At 44.3% G+C, this 20,723-nt stretch overlaps 1 protein-coding gene across 2 annotated transcripts in view; it reads left to right on the top strand.

Annotated features, from left to right (window-relative positions):
• The window catches only part of SPNS2 (SPNS lysolipid transporter 2, sphingosine-1-phosphate), a 136,092-nt gene that overhangs the window by 83,411 nt on the left and 31,958 nt on the right, over positions 1-20,723 (top strand). For both annotated transcript variants that reach the window (XR_009489157.1, XM_059865894.1), the window contains exons 5-10: positions 1,392-1,458; positions 4,031-4,173; positions 5,298-5,450; positions 7,105-7,294; positions 12,764-12,829; positions 20,452-20,550. Coding sequence is in view for 1 of the 2 variants with exons in the window: in XM_059865894.1 (XP_059721877.1) it covers positions 1,392-1,458; positions 4,031-4,173; positions 5,298-5,450; positions 7,105-7,294; positions 12,764-12,829; positions 20,452-20,550 (718 nt within the window). In the remaining variant the exon portion in view is untranslated. The remainder of the gene's footprint in view (positions 1-1,391; positions 1,459-4,030; positions 4,174-5,297; positions 5,451-7,104; positions 7,295-12,763; positions 12,830-20,451; positions 20,551-20,723) is intronic.

Here is a 20,723-nt window from a genome sequence, read left to right as displayed (position 1 = left end):
AAAAGGGCAATATGGGTTCATTTCCAGCAGGGAATACATGGCCAACATAGTCCAAAACAGAGAAAAACTCCTGGTGGTGCATTTTACAAGCTGGAGCACTTACCTGTGAGATAAAACTCACGAACATCCTTTTGCTCTTGGGGAAAAAGAGAGAAACAGATCCTTAACTGGTGGAAAGAATGTTTTGCCAAGAGGACCAAGGATTCCAAGTATTCACACAGAAAATTCAATGAACTAAAAAAATTACAAATATTCATCCTGTTGAGCCTGATTCTGGGACTTCAGTATCTCAATGTCTCAATATCCAGCAGCAGTGTGGATTACAAAGCCAGGGAGGATAGAACAAGGGCTGTAAACTGAAAGAGGTTTTGATTGGATATTAGGAAGAAATTCTTCCCTGTGAAGGTGGTGAAGCCCTGGCACAGATTCCCAGAGGAGCTGTGGCTGCCCCTGGATCCCTGGCAGTGCTCAAGGTTGGACAGGGCTTGCAGCAACCTGAGGCAGTGGAAGGTGTCCCTGCCCATGGCAGGGGGTAGAGCTGGATGGATTTTAAGGTCTCTTGCAACCCAAACCAGTCTGTGATGATTCATGGTTTGATTTTGGGGCCTGTCTGGGTAAGATGTCCAGTTCTAGGGAGGTTTTGGTTGACAACCTCCAAACCTTAGCAGACCCCTCTATAAAGTAAGGGGGGGTTGGAGAGGGGGGATCACAGTTGCCCCACTGCAGTCCTGGTGACTTTTAGCCAAGGCAATCTCAGCAACAGATGCAGCAGTTTTGAAGAAGGGTGTTTACCTTCAGTCATGTTGAGAGAAATGTGGCTTTGTTCACCTTTAGTCTCTCGTGATGCACCTTTTGTCATACATGTGGCTGAAGGTCTCCTGTTAAACATCCTGCATGTTCTCCTTGGTTTTTCTTCCAAGCTAATAGAAAATAGACTCTTCCTGCTTAATTAAAGCCAAGTATTATTTAGTGGCAAGAAGAAAAAAAAAAATCTAATGATGGAATATGACCTGTCCTTGAAAGGCACTTTTTAACTTAAAGCTTGAACATAAAATTTTTTAATATTCATATTAGTACAGAGAAAGGCCTGATGTAGAAGTGAAATTGGGAAATAAATTCTTTTAAAGTCTTTCTTTCCATCCACTGTAGATTGAAAGGTCAGCTATAAACTTCCAAACTTCCATCAGATTTGGACATTTTTAAATCAGCAGTGCTGGGCAGAGTCACATACTAGCCACCATCTGCTTCAATCCCCATATTTCTTCTTCTCTGTAGGACCAGAGAGCTGAGGACACACAGTTGGCTGTGCCTCTCTTTGCCTTTGTCTAAGAACAGCTGTGAGTGTGGCACACTTAAAGCTCTGACCAGCTCTCTCTTGGCCTTTCTTGCAGTGGCTTGGGGTACATCACTGGCTCGAGTGTGAAGCAGGTTGCTGGAGACTGGCACTGGGCACTGCGGGTAAGTCCCTCTCAATGGCACACCTTAGTGAGAGTTGGTGTTAGGAAGAGTTCCATCACACAATGGCTCTGCCTGTTATTGTATCTGAAAGGTGGAGGATTGGAAATGACATCTGTGGGTGCTGAGTGCATGGCAGATGCACTCTCTAAGCAGAGATTTGTGGGCTTGGCTTGTGGGATTGGAGTGTTCCCTGCTTGGGAGCAAGAATTTTCCAATCACTTTGTTATCAATCAATCAATCAATCAATCATGACTTCTTGATGGGGACAGGAAGAGGAGGCATTGGCCTTAAATCAACTCCACAGTCTTTCAGTCTCCTGCTGTCAAGAAACTCTGAGAATGGCTTCCGGCTTTGAGGAAAAAACACTTTGTTCCAGTTTCCGCTTGTTTTTCTGCCCTGAGACACTCCATTTCCTTCTATTTTAACCTCTTGGGACCCTGATAAATGGGCTGAAAAGATAATCCACTCCAATCACATGCTCACAAACAGCTTCAGCACACAAAGATGTCTTGAAAGAGCTGAGAGGAAGTGGCCCAGCAGAGCTGGTGTCTGACCTCTGGTGCTGTGGGTGGCATGTGAGGTGCATTCTCTGGCTCTGGCACATCATGGAGACCAGGAATCTCATGAAGCTCAGGCCAGCACTGTTTATAACAGTTGGTGATGAAATGCAAGGGTTGCCATCTGGAGCAAATATGCCCTCTGTGACACAGGCCATGCCCAGGGCAAGCCAAGCCAGGAGCATCACCATGAGCTGTTCATCTGGGAGAGTGGAAAGCAGCTTCCAGCTGTGCACCTGGAGTGGAAAGTGGAGTAGCCTAAAGCTTCCCACCAGGAGGATGCTGCCTCATTAGCAGAAATATTTAAGAGTAACATGAACTTTTGATCAGAGGCAAACACAAGGAGTGAAAACCCCAAAGCTGTCCTCTGGTCAGTGGGCTTTAACTGGAAAACCCAAATCTGTCTGTAAAAACCCAAATCTGTCTGGAAAACCCAAATCTGTCTGTAAAACCCAAATGGCTAATCCTTGAAAAGAGATCATCACTAGGACTTTTCAGGTGGTATCTTCATAGTTATTCTGAGAAATCCAGGCTATCTGCAAGACTGTGCTCCTTACAGGTCATGATTTCCACTATAAATGACACATTGGTGCAGGATTCCCTGGCTGTACAAAATCTGGGGAGTCTGATGAGCTGCACACATCTGTGGGGGGTGCTTTGAACACCATTGCTCAGTCTTTGTAGTCACACAGCACATATAAAAAGCATCCAGACCTCAGTGCAAAGCAGCTTCCATCCCTATGGCAATTATTGTGCTCTTGCAAGATGGGAATGATTCCCCAAGATGATGCTTCCCTCTGTGATCTCCTGTGGGCTCCAGATAGAGCAGAGGTCAGGAATAATCCACTCTTCAGTGGGCTGAAAAAGACAGAAGGGCACATGGACAAGTGGCAGCTTTGTCTCTGGATCTAACAATAAAGCAAGTGTTTCACTGCAGCATTACTGAGTGCCCATGGATATTGTCCTGATGGGCACTTAAAGCTTTTAGAAAAAAACCAAAGACACTTACAATCATCTGGCTGTAGAAAAAACAGCATTTCCAATATTTTTTACCAGTTCTGTGTCTTCTGTTCAGCTGTCATAAGGATAGCATATCAGGCTTCAGTGTATTCCTGGATGAGTGATTTTCCTGACTTTAAAGCTCTGAAATACTTTTGCCTTTCCTTCCCTAGAAGGATTGTGAGTTTGTCATTTTTGGACATGAAACACTGCTCCATGTGTAAAGGCCATACTCAGGTTAATAATGGAAACTTTTTTTTCTTTTTTGGACAGGAATTATTTTTTAACTAGCATGTCTAGATGAGATGATAGTTCAGTGAAATCCGTGTTCCTGTTTTCCTGATGGAGCTATTTTCCATTCTGACAATAATGGAATTTCAGTGTCAAAACAAGAATAGTTCTTATAGCTTACAAAATGCTGTGGGATCTTTGTTGTGGTTTTGCCTAGTGCTTGGGAGGAAGGGTTGGATATTGGGAAACCAAGCCCTTGAATGTGCTGTTTCCCTATCTTCCAGCCTGAATTTTCAATGTTTCTTGGTCTGTTGTACTGAGGAAGATGCCTGAAAACAGGAAGCCATTGTGGGTTAGCTGGAAGAGGGATGTGTATCAAGCAAGGGTTTTCAAAGCCAGCGTGTTTCCCACATCCAGAAATCTTTCAGCTGGTCTAATTGCCTTTAAAAAGCCTCTGCACTCACCCAGAAACCAGCTGGTCTCTCATCCCAGCTGGGAGTAGGTTTCCAAATCACTCAAGAATCATGTTTAGATGAATCTTGGTACTTATTAACACAAGGGACTGCCTTACTCAGGGTATTTTCAAAGCTGCATGTTTCCAGAGTGAGATAAGAGTCCAGGGAATGACATGGAGGAAGGAAAGGAGCAGATGCCTCGATGCTTACAGGTTCTGACTGGCTGTGAGGAGCAGTCACTGAAACCAAAAGGATGTATCCTGCTTCTTCCTGACCAGTCAAAGCAAACCCTCCTGACTCCTGTGCTAATTCCCTGCTCCTTTCTTGCAGGTATCTCCACTCCTAGGAATGATAACAGGGACACTCATCTTGATATTTGTGCCTGCTGCTAAAAGAGGAAATGCTGAACAGCTTGGGGGGCAGCTGAAGGCTCGGACCTCATGGCTGAGAGACATGAAAGCATTGATTAGAAAGTAAGAGCATGAGTAAAAACCATGTTTTGCTTCTAATGCTTAATTGGAACATCCAGTGGTCTGGATTTAGCACAGTGAGACTGGAAAGTGACGACATGCAGGGAGTTGCAGGAAGTTTAGTCTGTGGACCTAGGGAAGAAAATCACAGTTACATGAGGTATTGACTGCTGTGACAATGATGAATTCCAAGTTTTGCTCTAACCTTTCCAAGATTGACATCTAGGAATAAGCCTGCTTTGTTTGGCTCATACTTCACACAAATCAGGGCTTTTGAAGTGTAGAAATTGCTGTGTTCCTGTATTAATTGTTGTGCCACTGCTGTTCAGACACTTAGATCCTTTTTCTTCTTTAAAAGAGCTGTTCTGCTGAGGGGAAAAAGAGAGTTTTAGCAATTTAAGATAAAAAACCACACAGAAGCTTGCACTATGGCAAGTTTAAATATATGTGAACAACCACATGTGGCTGAATCCGTGAGAACTGAATGTGCTTGGACACTTTATGTGTGCATAAAGGTTCACATGCTCACAAGTGCTTCAGCAGCTGCACTTCCTTCCAAAAATCTGGCCTGTGAATGTGCAAATACTTTCACTTGTGAATTCAGGGTTACCTTGTAGTTCTGATGGGAAACTTGTGATGGAACTGCTGGCCAGAATACCTCCCTGGTGTTGTCATCCAGTGCCAAAGGACTATGAAAAGTGGTGTGAGCTAATTTATCATTATTTCTGTGTTACTGCCTTTGGTCGTTTATGTAAGTAGGAACCATATGGTGGCATGGATGGGAGGGAGAAGTGAAGCTGCTCCTCCAAGCAAACAGGTGACATTAGGTGAAAGCCTTGTAAGTCACATATCATGTCCAAGTGACCAAGTCCTGATTGTCTTCTCAAACAGCCTCTTTGAAGCATTCTGATGAGTTCAGTTTATTATTATCAGTGAGGTATCACATGTGAACCTTCCATGCTTCTTATTCTCCATTCCTTTGTACCTCGTGTTACCTCTGCCCCTCGGCAAAGGGAGGTGGCAGGAGTGGGGGGACACTGGGCTTTGTCACTGAAGCCCTGGCTCCTGCATGGGGGTCCTGCTTTTCCATTTTCTTCATGAAACCTTCTCTTGGTTTGTGTCCCCAGCCGCAGCTATGTGTTCTCCTCCCTGGCCACCTCAGCTGTCTCCTTTGCCACGGGGGCACTTGGCATGTGGATCCCTCTGTATCTTCACAGAGCACAGGTTGTGCAGAAGACAGCAGAGACCTGCAGCTCCCAGCACTGTGGCACCAAAGATAGGTGAGAGCCAGAGTCAGCTGCTTTCCACAGAGGGGGAGGGGGTGGGGGATATTTACCAGAGGAAACAGGCCAGTCCCACAGAGACAAGGTACTAGAATGTCTGTAATTTCCTCTAGGTCCTTGTAACAATGATAGGAAATGCTGGGATTGTAAACTAGGCTTTATTTCTCTTCTTCATTGCATGAAGTCAAACCAAGGGAGAAGCAATGAGCTCAGCTCTGCCTTAGTTCCCAGGCTGTGGTGCAGAGCAGAAAAGAGAAAAGAGAAATCCTCTAAGGAGGATGTTTGGAGAGCTGAGAATTTGGTTCCTTAAGACCCATCTGTGATAGCACAGAATAAGCTGGCAGGTTAGGAACCCCAGTGGTGCCTGTAATTCAGAGGTTGGAATGGTTTCCCTAAAGCTGCAGGGACTAATCCTGTAGGCTTTTGTTTCTGTGTGAGGCAGGACTTCCCTGTTTTATTGCTCTGTAAAATGCTGTGTGTGCTGAGTTTTGCTGAAGGATGTCCCAGAGATCTGGGACACTTTGGGCTGGAGTTTTTGATGTTTTACAGTGGTTTTGTTTTCACTCCTGGTTATGGAATATCACTTGCAACACATAAGGTGTGAAAAGTAATTCTTCATTTTGTGATTTACAATGGTGGCACAAACAATAAAAGCATTCCTCCAGGTAAAGAAAAGATACTAAAAGAGCCTTTTGTCAGATCTTCTGCTTTTTAGCTCATGAGGAAAAATAATATTAGGGAAACCTTCTTGCCATAACAGACATAATCCCATCTCAATTAAAGTAGTTAGTGGTGTGGAGTCCAACAACCAGAGTGTCCAGCAGGCAAGCTCAGGCTGTTCCACAAAAATGCAGTGAGCAAAACACACAGCTCCATCCTGGCTGCCTGGCTGCTGTTTACAAAGAGAAGCTCCCCCTCCCTGATGACACCTCAGTTTTGAACTGTCCTCAAGCTGCTCTAATGTGGTTGCCCAAGACCCTGTAATCCAAGTCCTGCACCTATCATGTGGAGAATCCTCCTGGCTCTTTAAATTGAAATTAGCTCATTTCAAATGTGTAACCTAACAGCAAAAAGCTTCTTTGAAGTGGCCTGAAAGGAGTTATAAAGTCAAAATGTATTGGAATCACTGGTGTTTAAGAGTCTTGTTAGGTTTCCTTGCCCTGAAGCTTCCTGGTGCCTCTCCATGATTTCCCCTCACATGATCAATGTACAGGTTATTAATTAGTTTTGTGCATACATAATTACCTGTCCAGGGCTCTTCCTAGGAATCTCAGTTCCATCCAAGGAAGCAGCATGAGCCCTTTGCCCATGGATCAAAACCTGTTTACAATGATAAATTTCATAAACTCTGTTTTTCTTAATTGCTGGGGAAGAGGGCTAAAATCACAAGCATTTATTTTATTTAAAATTTGTAAATCCATTATGCAAATTGTGCAAATTTCCAGTAGTCAGTTTACTCTAATAATTATATTATTAATAAAAAATAATAATACCTAATAAAATAATAATATCTAATGCCTAATAAAATAATAGTACCTAATAAAATAATAAGACTATGCCCATTTTGGGGAAAAAAAATTTTAAAAATCCTCCCACCTTTCTCTTATTGTCTTTCTTTCTTTCCTTTTTTTCATTTTTTATTTTTGGACAGTTTGATCTTTGGAGCAATCACGTGCTTCACTGGCTTCCTGGGGGTAATCACAGGGGCAGGAGCCACCAAATGGTGCAGGTCCAAGACCCAGCGAGCTGATCCCCTTGTCTGTGCTGTGGGAATGCTGGGATCAGCCATCTTCATCTGTCTGATCTTCGTGGCAGCCAAGAGCAGCATCGTGGGGGCCTATGTAAGTACAATCCTTTCCATATGCCAGCCCCCACCAAACTCCTTGAGGGCTGGGTGCATTGTCCCCTGCAGAAAGCCTGGGATGTTCTCTTTGCCCTTCTGAATGTCCTTCTTTTTGCCTCCTGGCATTCTGGCACTAAGTGTGCCTGAAGTCTCAGCTGCCTTTCCCTGCTGCCATCAGAACTCAGAGCTCCATGGAAACCCTCAGCCTTTGGGCTGTTCTATCTGCACCTCAATCCACACCTTTATTGCTCTTGCCTAATGTTTTGGTACAGGAAAATCGAGCACTTCCCTTGCAGTGAGGGTAATGTAGCTGCAGTGGTACCAGATGACAATTACAGTGTAATTTGTCTGTGGGCAAGCTCCTGGCTCCCTTTCAGTGCCATTCATTTCCATAGCTAGGTGGATTGCACCAGGCCAGTATTAATAACCCAGTAATTTCAATTTGTTATCTCTATTACCATAGCCCAGGAACATGAAGTACTTGATGCTGCACAAATGCAGATTAAAATATGGCCCCTCCCTGAGAGCTTATAATTGAATTATATGAAAAGATATCAAATAGATCCAGATAAATAGAATGGTTTGGGTTGGAAGGGGCTTTGGAAGGTCATCCAACCCCCACCTCCACTAGACCTTGCTGCTGAGAGCCCCCTCCAGTCTGGCCTTGAATATTTCCAGGAATGAGGCATCCACCACCTCCTGGGCACCCTGTGCCAATGCTTTACCACCTTTTAAAAACCTCCTTCCTTACATTCATCTAAACCAACCTTCTTTTAGTTAGACTAAAGAAAAAAAGAAAAGCTCAACTGCAAAAATCCAGCCTTGGGCTAGAATCTTGCTTTCAGTAGGGAGTAAAAATCCAGGCACTGAACAATTCCCTGGTTCCCTTTTAATGTCAGAATGAGAGAAGCCTGGGACCTGGGAGAAGTTTATGAAGGGAAAGTATGAGATGTTTGGAGTAGTGGGATCCCTTCTGAAAGCCCACCCTTCCCTTCCACACAGCAGCACCTGCTCATCCAGCAAGGAGAATTGCTGTACAAGTACCAGCCAAGTGTGAGGCTGTTCCTCATTTCTCTGTGTTTCCAGCACTGGCCTGGCCATGGTTATTTGCTGAGTCTTTCAGCAGCTGCCACACTTATGGGGAAGCACAACCAGAAAGAGTGGAAGTTCAAAATCATTAAGACACAGCCCAGAGTATCTCCTCTAGCTGTTTAAGATTCAGGTCTCTGGTTTGTGACCATGAATTAACATTTGAACTGGCAGAAAAGGATCACTTCAGACAGCCTGTGAGAGGGTGTTACTGGTTGGTGAATCATTAACCCTCCTTTCATTGATCTATCACACCCCTCACCTGCTCCCTCCACCTCTTTGAGCAGACAGAGCTGTGATTTTCTCCTTTCTCAGGCCTAGTGACAGACATGTTCATTTGTGGCCTTCAGTCTCTTTATACAGAAACTTCTCCCTTTCTAGGCTGGAAATACTGTTTTCAGAAATTGTGCAGCAGGAGGTGGCTATTAATCTCATTTTTATCTTTTTTTTTTCCTATTTTTTAATAGCTATGAGACTATTCTGCATTGTTTAAGTATATAAATATAGATGGTATCATTTAAACAATCCTTGAAGCAATTTATTTTATTATGGATGAGCAGTAAATCTAATAAAGAGTCAATGATTTGCAAAGGAAGTTACAGCTGCCTGTGGAGGGGGTGTAGGGAATATGAGCCTGTTTGTGATCTATTAGGCTGAAGCAAGAAGCTCTGCCTCTCCACAGCCCTAAATACTCTGCTGCTGGAAACCTGATGCCCAGAAAGAGGGGACAGGTCTGGGCTGGAGCTACCACTGCCTCATTATTGTAGCAGTGCCACACTGAATTGACATTCCAAGGCAGGTTTCTAACACAAATTCATATTTTCCCATGCCATTCAAAGAGCTATTGCAGTCTTGCAGACCTCCAGAGAGTTAAATTCCCTTGTATTTCAAGGAGAGTAGGAGTAGGAGACCTGCATTGCCAGGTTGCATGGTGCAGCAGTTTCTCATTGCTCTTTGTTTTAAGTCTCATTGGTCCATAATGAAGAGAAGAGTGTTCTGTGGCTGGTGGACAGAATGATGGGCTGGGTTACCTTCCTCATCTCAAAATCCAGGATGAAATCCCCTCTGGAAACAATACATTTATGGGTTGATTTTCTTGTCTCTGATATCTTCCTTGACAGCTTGTGCTGGCTCACATCCTTGAGTTCTGTGTCCGTGGAAGGCAAGGCAATGTCTGTCCCCCAGCATGGTGGAATTTGCCAACCTTCTGTACTGTGACTGTCCTTAGGCTTCTGCCATGGATCACACCGTGCAAAAATTGACAGTGAATGTTTTTGCAACCCTCCTTGGCTCAGAGCCTTAAAATTCTCACTTCCAAGCAATTAGGTGGGATCCCATGAGATGATGTTCTCTCTCACTGTCAGAGAGAGCTGCAGTGGCCACCAGATCACCATCTCCCTCCCTGCTTTAGTTAACAGTCGAGAGCTTTATTGCTGACTGACACAGGCATCAGCTTAAATGAAGTGTTCAGCACTCCAGCAAGAGCCTGCAGAGCCCTTGCTTTTTCATTTCTTGCTTTTGTAGGTTTTATCTTTTTGGAAAAGACCTGCATTTCCATTAACACAATCACCCTGGCCCTTACATGCTGTGTGCTGTCTGCTCTCTCCCTCCCCTGAGCACATGTATTATTTCTCTCCTGCTCAGCCCTTTCTTGCAATTGATTTTGGTCCCTGGGGGCAGTTGCTGTTCCCATTCTGTAGCAGCCACTCCCACCTGAGGCAGGTAGACAGGTGACTTTTTTCCAGCCAACCTTTTCATACTGATCCAGCAAATTATTGGCAGTGGTGAAGTGGCTGGCAAGGTGGAGTAAAACAGCAATTCTGTATAATTTAGCTGCCCAGACACCTGTATTTCTCTCTTTTATTATCTTGCTTGGCTGTATAAGCCCAGTCACCTCTTACTCAGTTTGCCTTGCAGTGTGTGGATTTGTGTGTTGTAATCCAGCTCCTTAAAGCACCAATTTGCATATCTGTAAGTCCCACTTTTCCTGAAATACAAACTCTTTGAAACTTGGTTTTCAAGCCTGTCTCTGGAAACCCATTATATGTGTGGCATCATCATCTCACACTGCTGAGACATTTCAACTGCAGATTTTACACTTGTTTAAATCTCCAGTCACTGGAGAGAGATGCTCTGCTTTGCCTTCCTCTGACACTGTTCCAAATTCCTCAATTTCAGTATCTATTTCAATTCCTCAAAGACATTTTATGATCTTGCAGAAACAGCAAATCCCAGGGTAAAACCTTGCCAGAGAGCTTTTACAGCATCTTAGTCTCAACCCCAGGGACTTTCTCTTGTCATGTTGTTGGTGACCTGCCTGCTTCTGAGGCATCAATATTGCCCAGAACTTTGCTGGAGATAGAATTGCTGCAAGGTCTGGAGTACATGAGGGTGTGTTACCCACCATTTCAGAAAGAAATACAAATCATGAAGATATTGACAGATACACCCTTTGCAAACAGTCATGGAAGGTATTTGTAACCTGCTTAGAACTTGCTGGGAGAGCTGCTGGTGTGTCCACTCTGAAATCTGCTTTATTTATCATTTTTGGGAGTCAGAGTTGGCTAACTGATCACTTAAACAGAAAAGCACAGACACCAAATGGACCTGGTGAGATCTTACACAGCACAGCTGGAGTCAGAAACAGATGTATATGCAGAGGTGAAGTCTCAGTGTAAAATGAGGCTTCAGAAAGTGTGTGAGGAGTCAAACCTGAGCATTTCAGGAGCTATGATCTGCTCTGGGGCTATCCTATTTGCTGTAAGCTTCCCTAGAGCCTCCCTTCTGCAGAAATGCCACATATCCTCACATGCCCTTTGCAGTGGGTGAACTCATTTTTACAAGCCCCCATCAGCAGCTGAAGGACAGACATTTTTTAATGTATCTTCTATCCTGCTTTTTGATCTTCCTCTTGTTCCTCTTTTCCTTTCACCAGCACCCACCTATTAATCGTGTTTCATGGATTGGTTCAAACACACATTCATCAGCTCAGAGCTGGTGTGCTCTGAAGTTTGCAGCATTTCAGTGATTTATTTAAAGGACTTGTGCTAAATTCCTGCACAAGGGACAAGTTCTTGCTGCCTGTAGCAATCCAAATGTGTGCAGTTCATCCCAGCTGAAGGCAAGCAGTTGCCTGTTTGCAGTGCTGGCAGCAGGCAGGGCACGTTGGTGCTGCATTGAGAAGTTTGATTCCATGTTTCCAAGCTCAGTTTGGTCTCTCCAGCCACAGAACCCCAGCAGCAGCAGCTGCAAAGCTGTAGCAGGACAGATTTCAGAGCAGATCTGAGTGTGTATCTGGTGCCCCTGGGACACGTGGCTCCAACTCCTGAGAGCTCCTTGGTTTATTGGATGTGTTCCTACCTTGGCAGTTGTCATTTCCAGGGAGAGCCAGGCTCAAGGCAGACCTGTGGGCAGTGGGAAAGTGGAAACAGAGATTTCCTAATGCAGCTGGGCTGTACTGGCTGCCTTGGACACCATCACAGAGGAAGCAGATTCAGTCACAGAAAAAGGGGATAGGGAGGGAAAATATTTGGGAAACAAAGACAAGTTTAGAAACAAATAGAGGAAGCTTCTGTAGGCCAGTGCACAAGACTTGCTAAATAAAGCACATTATTCCTGGCAGTGGCAGGGGGTCTGAGGGGTTTAGGCAACCTCAGCTGCTGTGTGGGAAAGACAGTGGCAGTGGTCACATCATGGCACAGCTGCCACTCTTGCAGTTCTGTGGCTTTTAATGTCTCATGCTGACCATCTCCACAGAGCCAAGGATTGTATTTCACCACCAGGCACTGATGTTGCAAAGCCCAGAGTTAATTCCAGTCTCCACTAGACAGATATTACCTGTGTAAGGCTCTCAGGGAGGGAAGGGATCCTCCACAGCTCTCTGCAGAGAACCTCAGCTGGTTTGCTGCAGAGCTGAACACAAAACTTGGTTCCCAGGAATGGAAATAGCTGTGCTTTGGGGAGTTGTGGCTTTCTTGACTTTTCTAACTGGCTTTTTGGAAAAGAACAGTGCAAGTTGGACTTGATGATCCTTAAAGGGCTTTTCCAACCTCAACGATTCTATGATTCTAAGTATGCAAGCCTGGGGCTGTCTCTTCATGCAGGTTTTTCATGTTCTTCTAAAATCAAATGTGTCAGCCTTTAATTTAGCTGCTCTGTAGATCATAAACTTAGTTTACAATAACAACATTTCAGCCCTCTAGAGCTCTGATACAAGTCTGTGGTTTCTTGATAGTCAGGATAAACCACAACAGCAACAAGGAGTGTGCTGTGTAGGTATGAGAAAAATAAGCAACAAAAGAAAGTTTGTGACAGGTTATTTTCCCTCTGAATGTCAAGTGAATAAATCTTCTCCTTTTTGTGTGTTTTGTTACAACAGATTTGCATTTTTATCGGAGAAACTCTTCTCTTCTCAAACTGGGCTATCACAGCTGACATACTAATGGTGAGTGCACTTTGGAACAGCATCTTTCTGTGCTCAGAGCAGTTTGGCAACTTGCAAGAACAACCTGAAGTTCACAATTTCTTCTAGATCCTAGTCCCTACTTTAGCCTATTCTGGTTTTCAAAATTATTACTTTTGCTTACTGAAAAGTGACACAGGGAGAAAGAGAGAAAAAAGATCCTTTTTGTCCTTTGTTCTGAGCATCAGGGAGAGGTGACCAGAAAGGACAACATTTCTGAATTCAAATAATTTCCCAAAATTTTAAGTATTTGTGCAAAACCCCACATGCAGAAAATTCAGGCAGCATTTCCTAAAAGTCAGCACGTTTGTGGGCTTTGTTATCAATAACTCAGCTTTGTTCTGCAATAAGAAATCCTTCCCTCCCTCCTTCCTTCCCTCCCTCCTCTGGCCACAAAGGCAGCCCATCTACCTACCATTCAACACATGCACAATAGCAACCCACCTCTGGGAGAGCAGAGAGGAAAGGAAAGTATAAAGAATTTTTGGACCCTGTTCACCTTGTCCAAGAGGAAACTGTCAGGGACTTTTCAACTCATGTCCTTCATTTTCTATTCTTTCTCCACCACAGAGCTTTTTAAGTCTTTCAAATCAGCAAGCTGACCTCAGCAGCCCCATTTTCACATGAAATAGTCTGGACATTTGTTCAAGAACTCTGCATGTTTTTCCACCAGAGCCCATCAAACATAACTTATGTTGAAGCCCTGTTGTGAAGGAGATGTTGCTAATTGTATGAAAAGAAAGCATTAAGGCACAGGACCATTACAGGACTTTCCTGAGGTCTTTTGTCAGCTTGTTGACAGAACTAAAAATATAATCAGTCAGGCATCAATAGAAAACTCCCTTGACTTGTATTTGCTGGTTATGCAAACACCAGCAAGGAAACAATCAGGTTCAGTATTCTGAGATGTAAAGATAATGGTGTTGATGTATTGATTCAGCAAAGAACTTCAAGCCTCTGTGCTCAAGCTGTGTTTATGTTGAAGTTCAAGGTTGTGTTTGTATTTTGAAGTAGCTCTGCAGTTGCCATCGCTGCATTGCCTGATGAACTTTCCATCTTTCATTCCTTTGTGCAGGGAGCTCTTTGAGAGGTGGGGTGGGGTGGTTAAATCCACTCCTCTCAGTGTGGGTAAAGCTCACAGAAACAAAGGCTGTCAGTGTACTCTGGTAGCCTTGGGTGGCTTTTAATGCCCAAGGTTCCTCCTGCCAGGTCAGCAGTGGTGGGACAGAGTTCTGTGCCTTCCCTGGGACTTCCAGGGGCTTCTGCAGCTTGTGCTGAGCTCAAGGCTGCTGTGGCCATTCATAGTTGGGATCTCAACACTTGCACAGATGTGCAGCCTGGAGACAGCTGTGCTGAGGAAGAACTTACAGTACAATATGTGTAGCTACTCATTCCTGCCTCCTGCCAGAGCTTCCTGTTGCATCCTGCCTCTGGCTGTGGTGTTCCCAGGAGCAATCCCAGCTCTCTCCACTCAGAATTAGTGGAGAGGTTTAAATAGCAGCTGGTTTATACCCTTCTTAACATTGGCTGGCACAGGTAAGGGCTCAGCTGAGGTGGTCCCAGCTGCCAGGAGGGAGGATCCTGTCAGACACATTCAAGGTCTTCCAGAAAATCTGTGCCAGAGACAGACCTGAAATTTGACCTGTGTTGTCTCAAGGTAACCCCAAAAGATATTTTCAACCAACTGCTCTGTTCTATCAAGGGTATTAGGGCTGCCATCAGAGTCCCATTTAATTACAGAGGTTTTTTGTGTTGATTTCAATGTGACTTCAATATCCTGTAGCTTTTTAACAGCTTTTATAGGATTTGCCATCTGTCTTACCAGCATCCTATAGTCAGTTGCATTTTGTAGGGATGCATTTGCAGTTATTTATGTTGCTTTAGTGCAAAAGAGTTCCATAAGAAATTATTAGAAATAACAGCTCAATTTTCCAAAACACAGGAAAGAAAACTAAAGCCGTGTTGAAAAATGGATTTTGGTAATTGCTGCCAGCTTTTCAGCTCACTGTTCTCTGGTCTGTTTAGGAAAATGGACTAAGTGTTGTATATAATGCCCAGCTTGATGCATTAACAGCATGAATGGATGTGTGAAAGTTTTAAAGACATAAATGTAAACATCACTTAGATGAGGCCAGAGCTAGAAGCAGACAGGCTGGAGTGCAGACAGATCCCACAGGGGATGAGAGGGGGCTCAGACTGGCAGTAGGTGAGAGTCAAGGCTACAGCCACGTTTGACAGACAGCTTGGTGGGAAGTCCTTGCCAGAGAAAGATGTGGAAATGCTTTAGCAGATGCACTTTATATGTTTGGCAAATTAATTTTCCTGATTACTATTTATTTGGTGTAATCAGAAGTGTGTCTGTTCTTGCCTGAGGCTGGGAAAGAGTTTAAAAGCATTATTAGTGTAAGCTTAACAACACTTTCATCCTATACATAAATATTACCCTGTTTTCATGGATAAAAGCTCTCAATACTGCCTGACACTGTTCTTGCTGATTTCATTATGCCAGGAGTGAGGCTTTTTGGAGACTGCCTCCCAGATGATCTCTCACAGCTTTCCCAAGTTTTACAGATCCCATGACTGCTTAAGAATCCTATTGGGCAAGTTGTTAAGGACCTCCAGAGGTTTTGCAAGTTTAATTTCCATGGCAAAACAAGGATGTTTGCTTATTATCTTCCAGTTTAATTGTTGGCTCTTCCTAGCTCTGTGCTTGCATTGCATCCCCTGCTCCTGTTTTTTCTGCAGTCCAAGGTGCCAAGTGCTGGCTCTGATAAGCTGTCAGTGCTGCAGAGCTCTGCCCTGCCTGAGATCCTGAAAGGCTGATATTTGTTCTGAATGCAAATTGGTACAAAACAGGTCTGATTCTCCTGAGCACAGCTCTCCATATCTCCTCCCAGGCACATGCTCAGATGGTGCTTGGGGAAAGGGGGGATCTTTGGTATGGAGCTGCCTAATTATGAAACAGATTTCATCAGCCATCTTTGCAAATTGGCCTTAAAATTACCAGAACCCCAAAGCAGCATTAAAACTGCCTTGTACCAGCAACAATGAATGAGCTTCAGTGCAGCAGGCAAGTGTGGAGCACTCTGAGACATGTGCAGTGTGTGGGGCTTTGTGGGAATCTGGTGCCAGTAGTGGGGGTTTCATCCATACCACATCTCAAAAACAGAGGTGCTGGGCAGGGGCTTGGAATTTTTGTGTAAGAGCCACAAAGCAATTTAAAGTGCCTCTATTTCAATCACACTCTCTTTGGGTCTTTGCTGAGAAAAGCCATCCTCCAGTTTATTCATAGTGCTGACTTTCATGCAAAGAAAAAATTGCTCTGCATATTTCTGTTTTCTTTTAAACCAGTAGCTCTTTCTAAATGGTCATGACCTGCCATGGAGAAGCTGCTTTGATGCTTTGTTGTAAAGTCAAAGTCTTCCTTTAGGCTTGAAACAGGCACAGACTGGTGCCCAGCTGTGCCATAGGCATGTAGGAATGTTGCTTTTATTCTGGTTACCTTCCCTAAAAATAAAACCCAGTTATTTATTTAGTACAAAATGCTGCCCTATTTTTATAGCCAAAGATAAATTGCATTTCCAGAGGTTCTTCTTGTTGTTTCTCTGAGTGTTTCCATACAATACTCCAAGTGCTGCAGGTTAGATTTGAAGGCAGGTGAGGAATGCCTGGGATTGAGGGAGCACAGCCCTCCCCAAACCATGCAAGGGCTGCAGGTGGAGGTGTTCTGCTCCTTGCTGCTGGGAGCTGCAAACCACAGCAGCCTCCCTTCTCTTCATTTAGGAGCATTTTTTTTAGACAGTGTCTGCCTGGCTTTTGTGGAGGGTCTCTCTGGATCCCAGCCTTCCCCTTTTCTGGGCAGCAGGGACAACTGGGCTGTTTCCAGGTTCTGTCAGTGGCTGAACAGTGTCAGTGCCTGCTTTCTTTGTCTTTGGTGCTGAAAGAGGCCAGTTGGAATTGTCCTGACCCAGAAAGGGCAGCAGAGTGCTTGAGAGAGCAGAGTTTCTATTCAAGCTTAGACATAAACATCAGAACTTCCCTCTTTGGCACCTGGCCTTTTCCTGGGAGAGGGGTGATCTCTCCTTGGCTTTCCCCATTATCTTTTCTCAGACCATCTCCTGCTGGTTTCATCACAGGAAGGAGATGTCAGCAGCAATCCCTGGCCTTTCTGAACCTCTATTTAAAGAGCAGAGCTGCTTGGTCAGCCACCCTGCCCATCCTCTGTGCTGCCTCTGAACCTGGAATCAGGGATGAGCCAGGGCAATCCCACAGGCTTCCTCCTTGGCTGCTGTGGCTCTCCCACCTCCAGTTTCTGTGGGATGTCCAAACCAGGCTGTGCATGGTTTGAATTTAGGTCTATTTTAGTATTGAAATGCCCTTTTAGAGTTATAATTTACTTCTGTCTTCCAAGAACAGTAGATGTTGCTACCAGCTGCTTCCTGTCCATCAGAACAAAATGTTTTTTTAAGTAGGGATAGGGTGGAGTATTTTTGTTGTTTTTTGGAGGTGCTGGTTTAACCTTTTTTTTTTTCCTTTCCAATATGTTTTTCAAGGAGATCATATTCATTTGCTTGGCTACATTTTGGGTTTTTGCTTTGAGGAGGCTTTTATCTCTTGAATTCCAAAACAAATATTCCAAGTTTTAGCACTTTGTGGTGTTTCAACCAGCAATAACTTCTTCAGTTAAGCTGGAAACTGTATTCCTACTTGCAAAACTGTGTTTGCATAATACAGCTACACATGCAAAATTATGTCTAATATATGTGTGTATTCATGTGTATAATTATTTATATATGCATGCACACATATGATACAGGTATCATTAAGATTTCTTTCTCTAATTAGCATCAATTCACTCCCACTCCCTGAAAGTGGTAAATGTTTCATAAATCTCTTTTGTCCTTTTGCTACAAAAATTGATAGTAAACAGAACCAGGCAGATTATTTTCTCCAGACTGGTTAACATAAACTTTGCAGAAAGAAAAAATATTTTAGGTTGTAAATTTTGTGTTTCACATTTATGTACACCTCTTGAATTGGGTAGAATTTCACTTTATCTACTCAGATGCCCTTTCCCAAAGAACTCTTGCAGAATGTTTCTCACTGCCCCTGTGTGAACTGGGCCAGGTGGGAAGAACAAAAATAACTCACTCTTAATTTTATTTTTTTCTTCTGTCTGGTCTATCCAGGTTGCATCCATTATCTGCCTCATGGGTGAGTGGGAATGAATTGTGGGGCTCTCCTACTGTGCACATCCTGACCTTCAGCACATTTCTGTGTCTCTAATGATGTTTAGAGCTAATTTTCCTCTTGAGATTTCTCCCTTCAAGTCGTGTTCTGAGTTCCTGGATGCAAAAGGAGGGCAGGGCCTGACATCCACAGCTGGGTGGGTGCTCTGGATCTGAACTTTTCTTGCTCTTCTGTTGCACAAAAGAAGTTGAACAGGGCCCCTGCTTAATACATGGCATGAAAGTGCATTAGCAGTGTGCATTTGCAGCTTTGTCAAAGCAGGGATGGAAGAACTACCAGGACATCTGAACACACGTGGCAAACCCTAAGGAAAAGAATTTAATCTAATTTTACCCTTAATTCAGAATTGTCTGTGCTTGGACTGAGATCATAATTTTAAATAAGCATCAGTTCTCTTTTAGTGTGGATTTTCTCAAAGCTCTTTCTTTTGTTCCTGGTTTTCTGGTGATTCTTTCCACTGCAGACAGGGCAGCTCCCCTGCCCTGTGATGAGTGGTCCAAGCACTGCACTGTGCTTTAGCCCTGTGCCCTGCCAGCCAGTCCAGGTAAAGGATCTCTGGTGTCTCTGGCTGGGGATGGGCCACTCCTGAAATGTCACATTTAGTTAATAAATTACTTTGGGAAAGCATTGCAGGACCCTGGCAAGGCAGGAGTTCTAAAGAAAGATGAAGGCAGCCCATCAGAAAGTGGATAAATAAAAGGGATCATGGTCTCCAAAGGGCTGAACAAGAGTCACTGCTGTCACAGCAAAAGGCACAGTGAGATCAGTGCTTACAGGCAGAAACAACACTCCCTTGGATTCAGACCTATTGAATTCTTCATTGCTTCCAGCCTTTAAATCAAGACAGGATCAATTCATAAACTGGGATATGTGGACTTGATGCAGATGTCCTTAGCCAGTGTCTTTAACAATTTATGCCAGAGACAATTACTTTCTTCTGCCTCTAAAAAGTGTATTATAAAACTAAGGTCATTCCACAGGACAGGGGATTGCTGGGGTTTTTATTTTTTAATTTTTCACCCCCTTCTGTGGTTAAGGCTCTGTTATCTGTGAGCTCTAGTCCCTTCATGGGGAAGTAATTTGTGTTTTCCACTGCTCCTGTGTAATCTGACTGATTCTGCATGACCTGGCTGAGGGTGTCATGTCCTATTAGAGGAGTGGAGGCCAAAATACAGTATCTTGGCTGTGGAAAATTTAAGGTGACTTTGTCACTTTTCACAAATGGAATCACAAATTTTTGAGAAAAATGTGAAGTGGCTAGAGATGGAGAGTGAAGGGAGGATGTGTGACCACGACCTTTCATACTGATGTGGATTGCTGGTAGTTGAGGAAACAAAATAACTTTTGTTATGGAACAAATCAAATATCCCAGGTTACAGCACAGTCCTTGGGTGGAAGGCTGATGGTGCTGAGTGTAGGAGCACTGGGGACAGATGGGGACAGAGATCCCTGAGGCCAGGGCTTGGAACTTGGGGTTTATTGCCAAGGGCCTGGGTGCAGGGCCCTGCTGGGAGCTGCCAGGCACAGCCCAGAGCAGAACTGAGAGAGGTAAAGGGAGTGGGAAAGAGAGAGAAGGCAAGAGAGTGGTAAAGAGGATGAGAGAGTGAAAGAGAGGATAAGAGGGTGGGAGAGCGAGGTTCCTGTCACAATACCAAAAATCTTCTTCTGTGCTGAATGTTCTAATTCTCACTGAGCAATCTGGTACAAGGTACAAATCCTACAGCATTTACACACAGCCTATAGGAATCATTACATTACCCTGCTGTGTTCCATTTTAAACCCTAAAAACTCCTCTTTGGGCCCTTCTGCCAGGCCAGCAGGGTCTGCTCTGACCCCTGGAGCTGTCTGCAAGCAGAGGGTGTTGTTTCATCAGAAGGGGATTGCCTTCAGCCAGCCATGCCATTGTTTTCCAGGTGTTCAGTAACTGAGGGATCTCAAAGCTGCTTTCATTTCAATCTCACTTACAGTTTCCATATTCTCCAAATCTGTTGCCAGGAAATCATATTTATAAGGCTTTCCTTTTCATCTTCCCCAACAGTTGAGCAACTTTAAATTTTATTCTTCCCACCAGCAAAGCAAAATGCAGTCTGAGGAGCAACAGCAAAAGTGTCTTGTGGGCAAAGCTGATGATCCAAGCTGAGAGTGGAACAGAGAGGGCAGAGATTCCTTCCCTCAGCCAGGAAGGGTGTCTGGGGCTCCAGCTGCCTGAGCCAGCCATGGACTGGCCAGTGGCTCTGTGTGGGTGGCTGCTTTGTTTGTGCTGCCCTGGGCATGAACTGAGCAGTACAAGGCAGATGGGCAGGTTCTTATTTCAGCTTCTTTACCTGTTTGTGTTTCTCTCCCCTTCTCTGCAGTACGTGGTCATTCCAACTCGCCGTGCAACCGCCGTGGCCTTGCAGAGTTTCACTTCACACCTCCTGGGAGATGCTGGCAGTCCTTATCTCATTGGATTTGTAAGTGCTCACAGCAGGCTCTGGCAGGGCTTGCTCTGCTTTCCAAACTGCTCATCTGAAATGCCAGGTTAGATCCTGCTGGGAAGGAAGGCCTGGGCTTGGCAGCAGAATGGGAAGTGCTGCAGAGCAGTGCCACTTTCTTTACCTGGTTGGGTTGTTGTGAGCTGTGGTTC

This window comes from Haemorhous mexicanus, chromosome 22, assembly GCF_027477595.1.
Source record: "Haemorhous mexicanus isolate bHaeMex1 chromosome 22, bHaeMex1.pri, whole genome shotgun sequence".
NCBI lineage: Eukaryota > Metazoa > Chordata > Aves > Passeriformes > Fringillidae > Haemorhous > Haemorhous mexicanus.
This window is presented reverse-complemented; position numbering and strand designations above follow the sequence as displayed.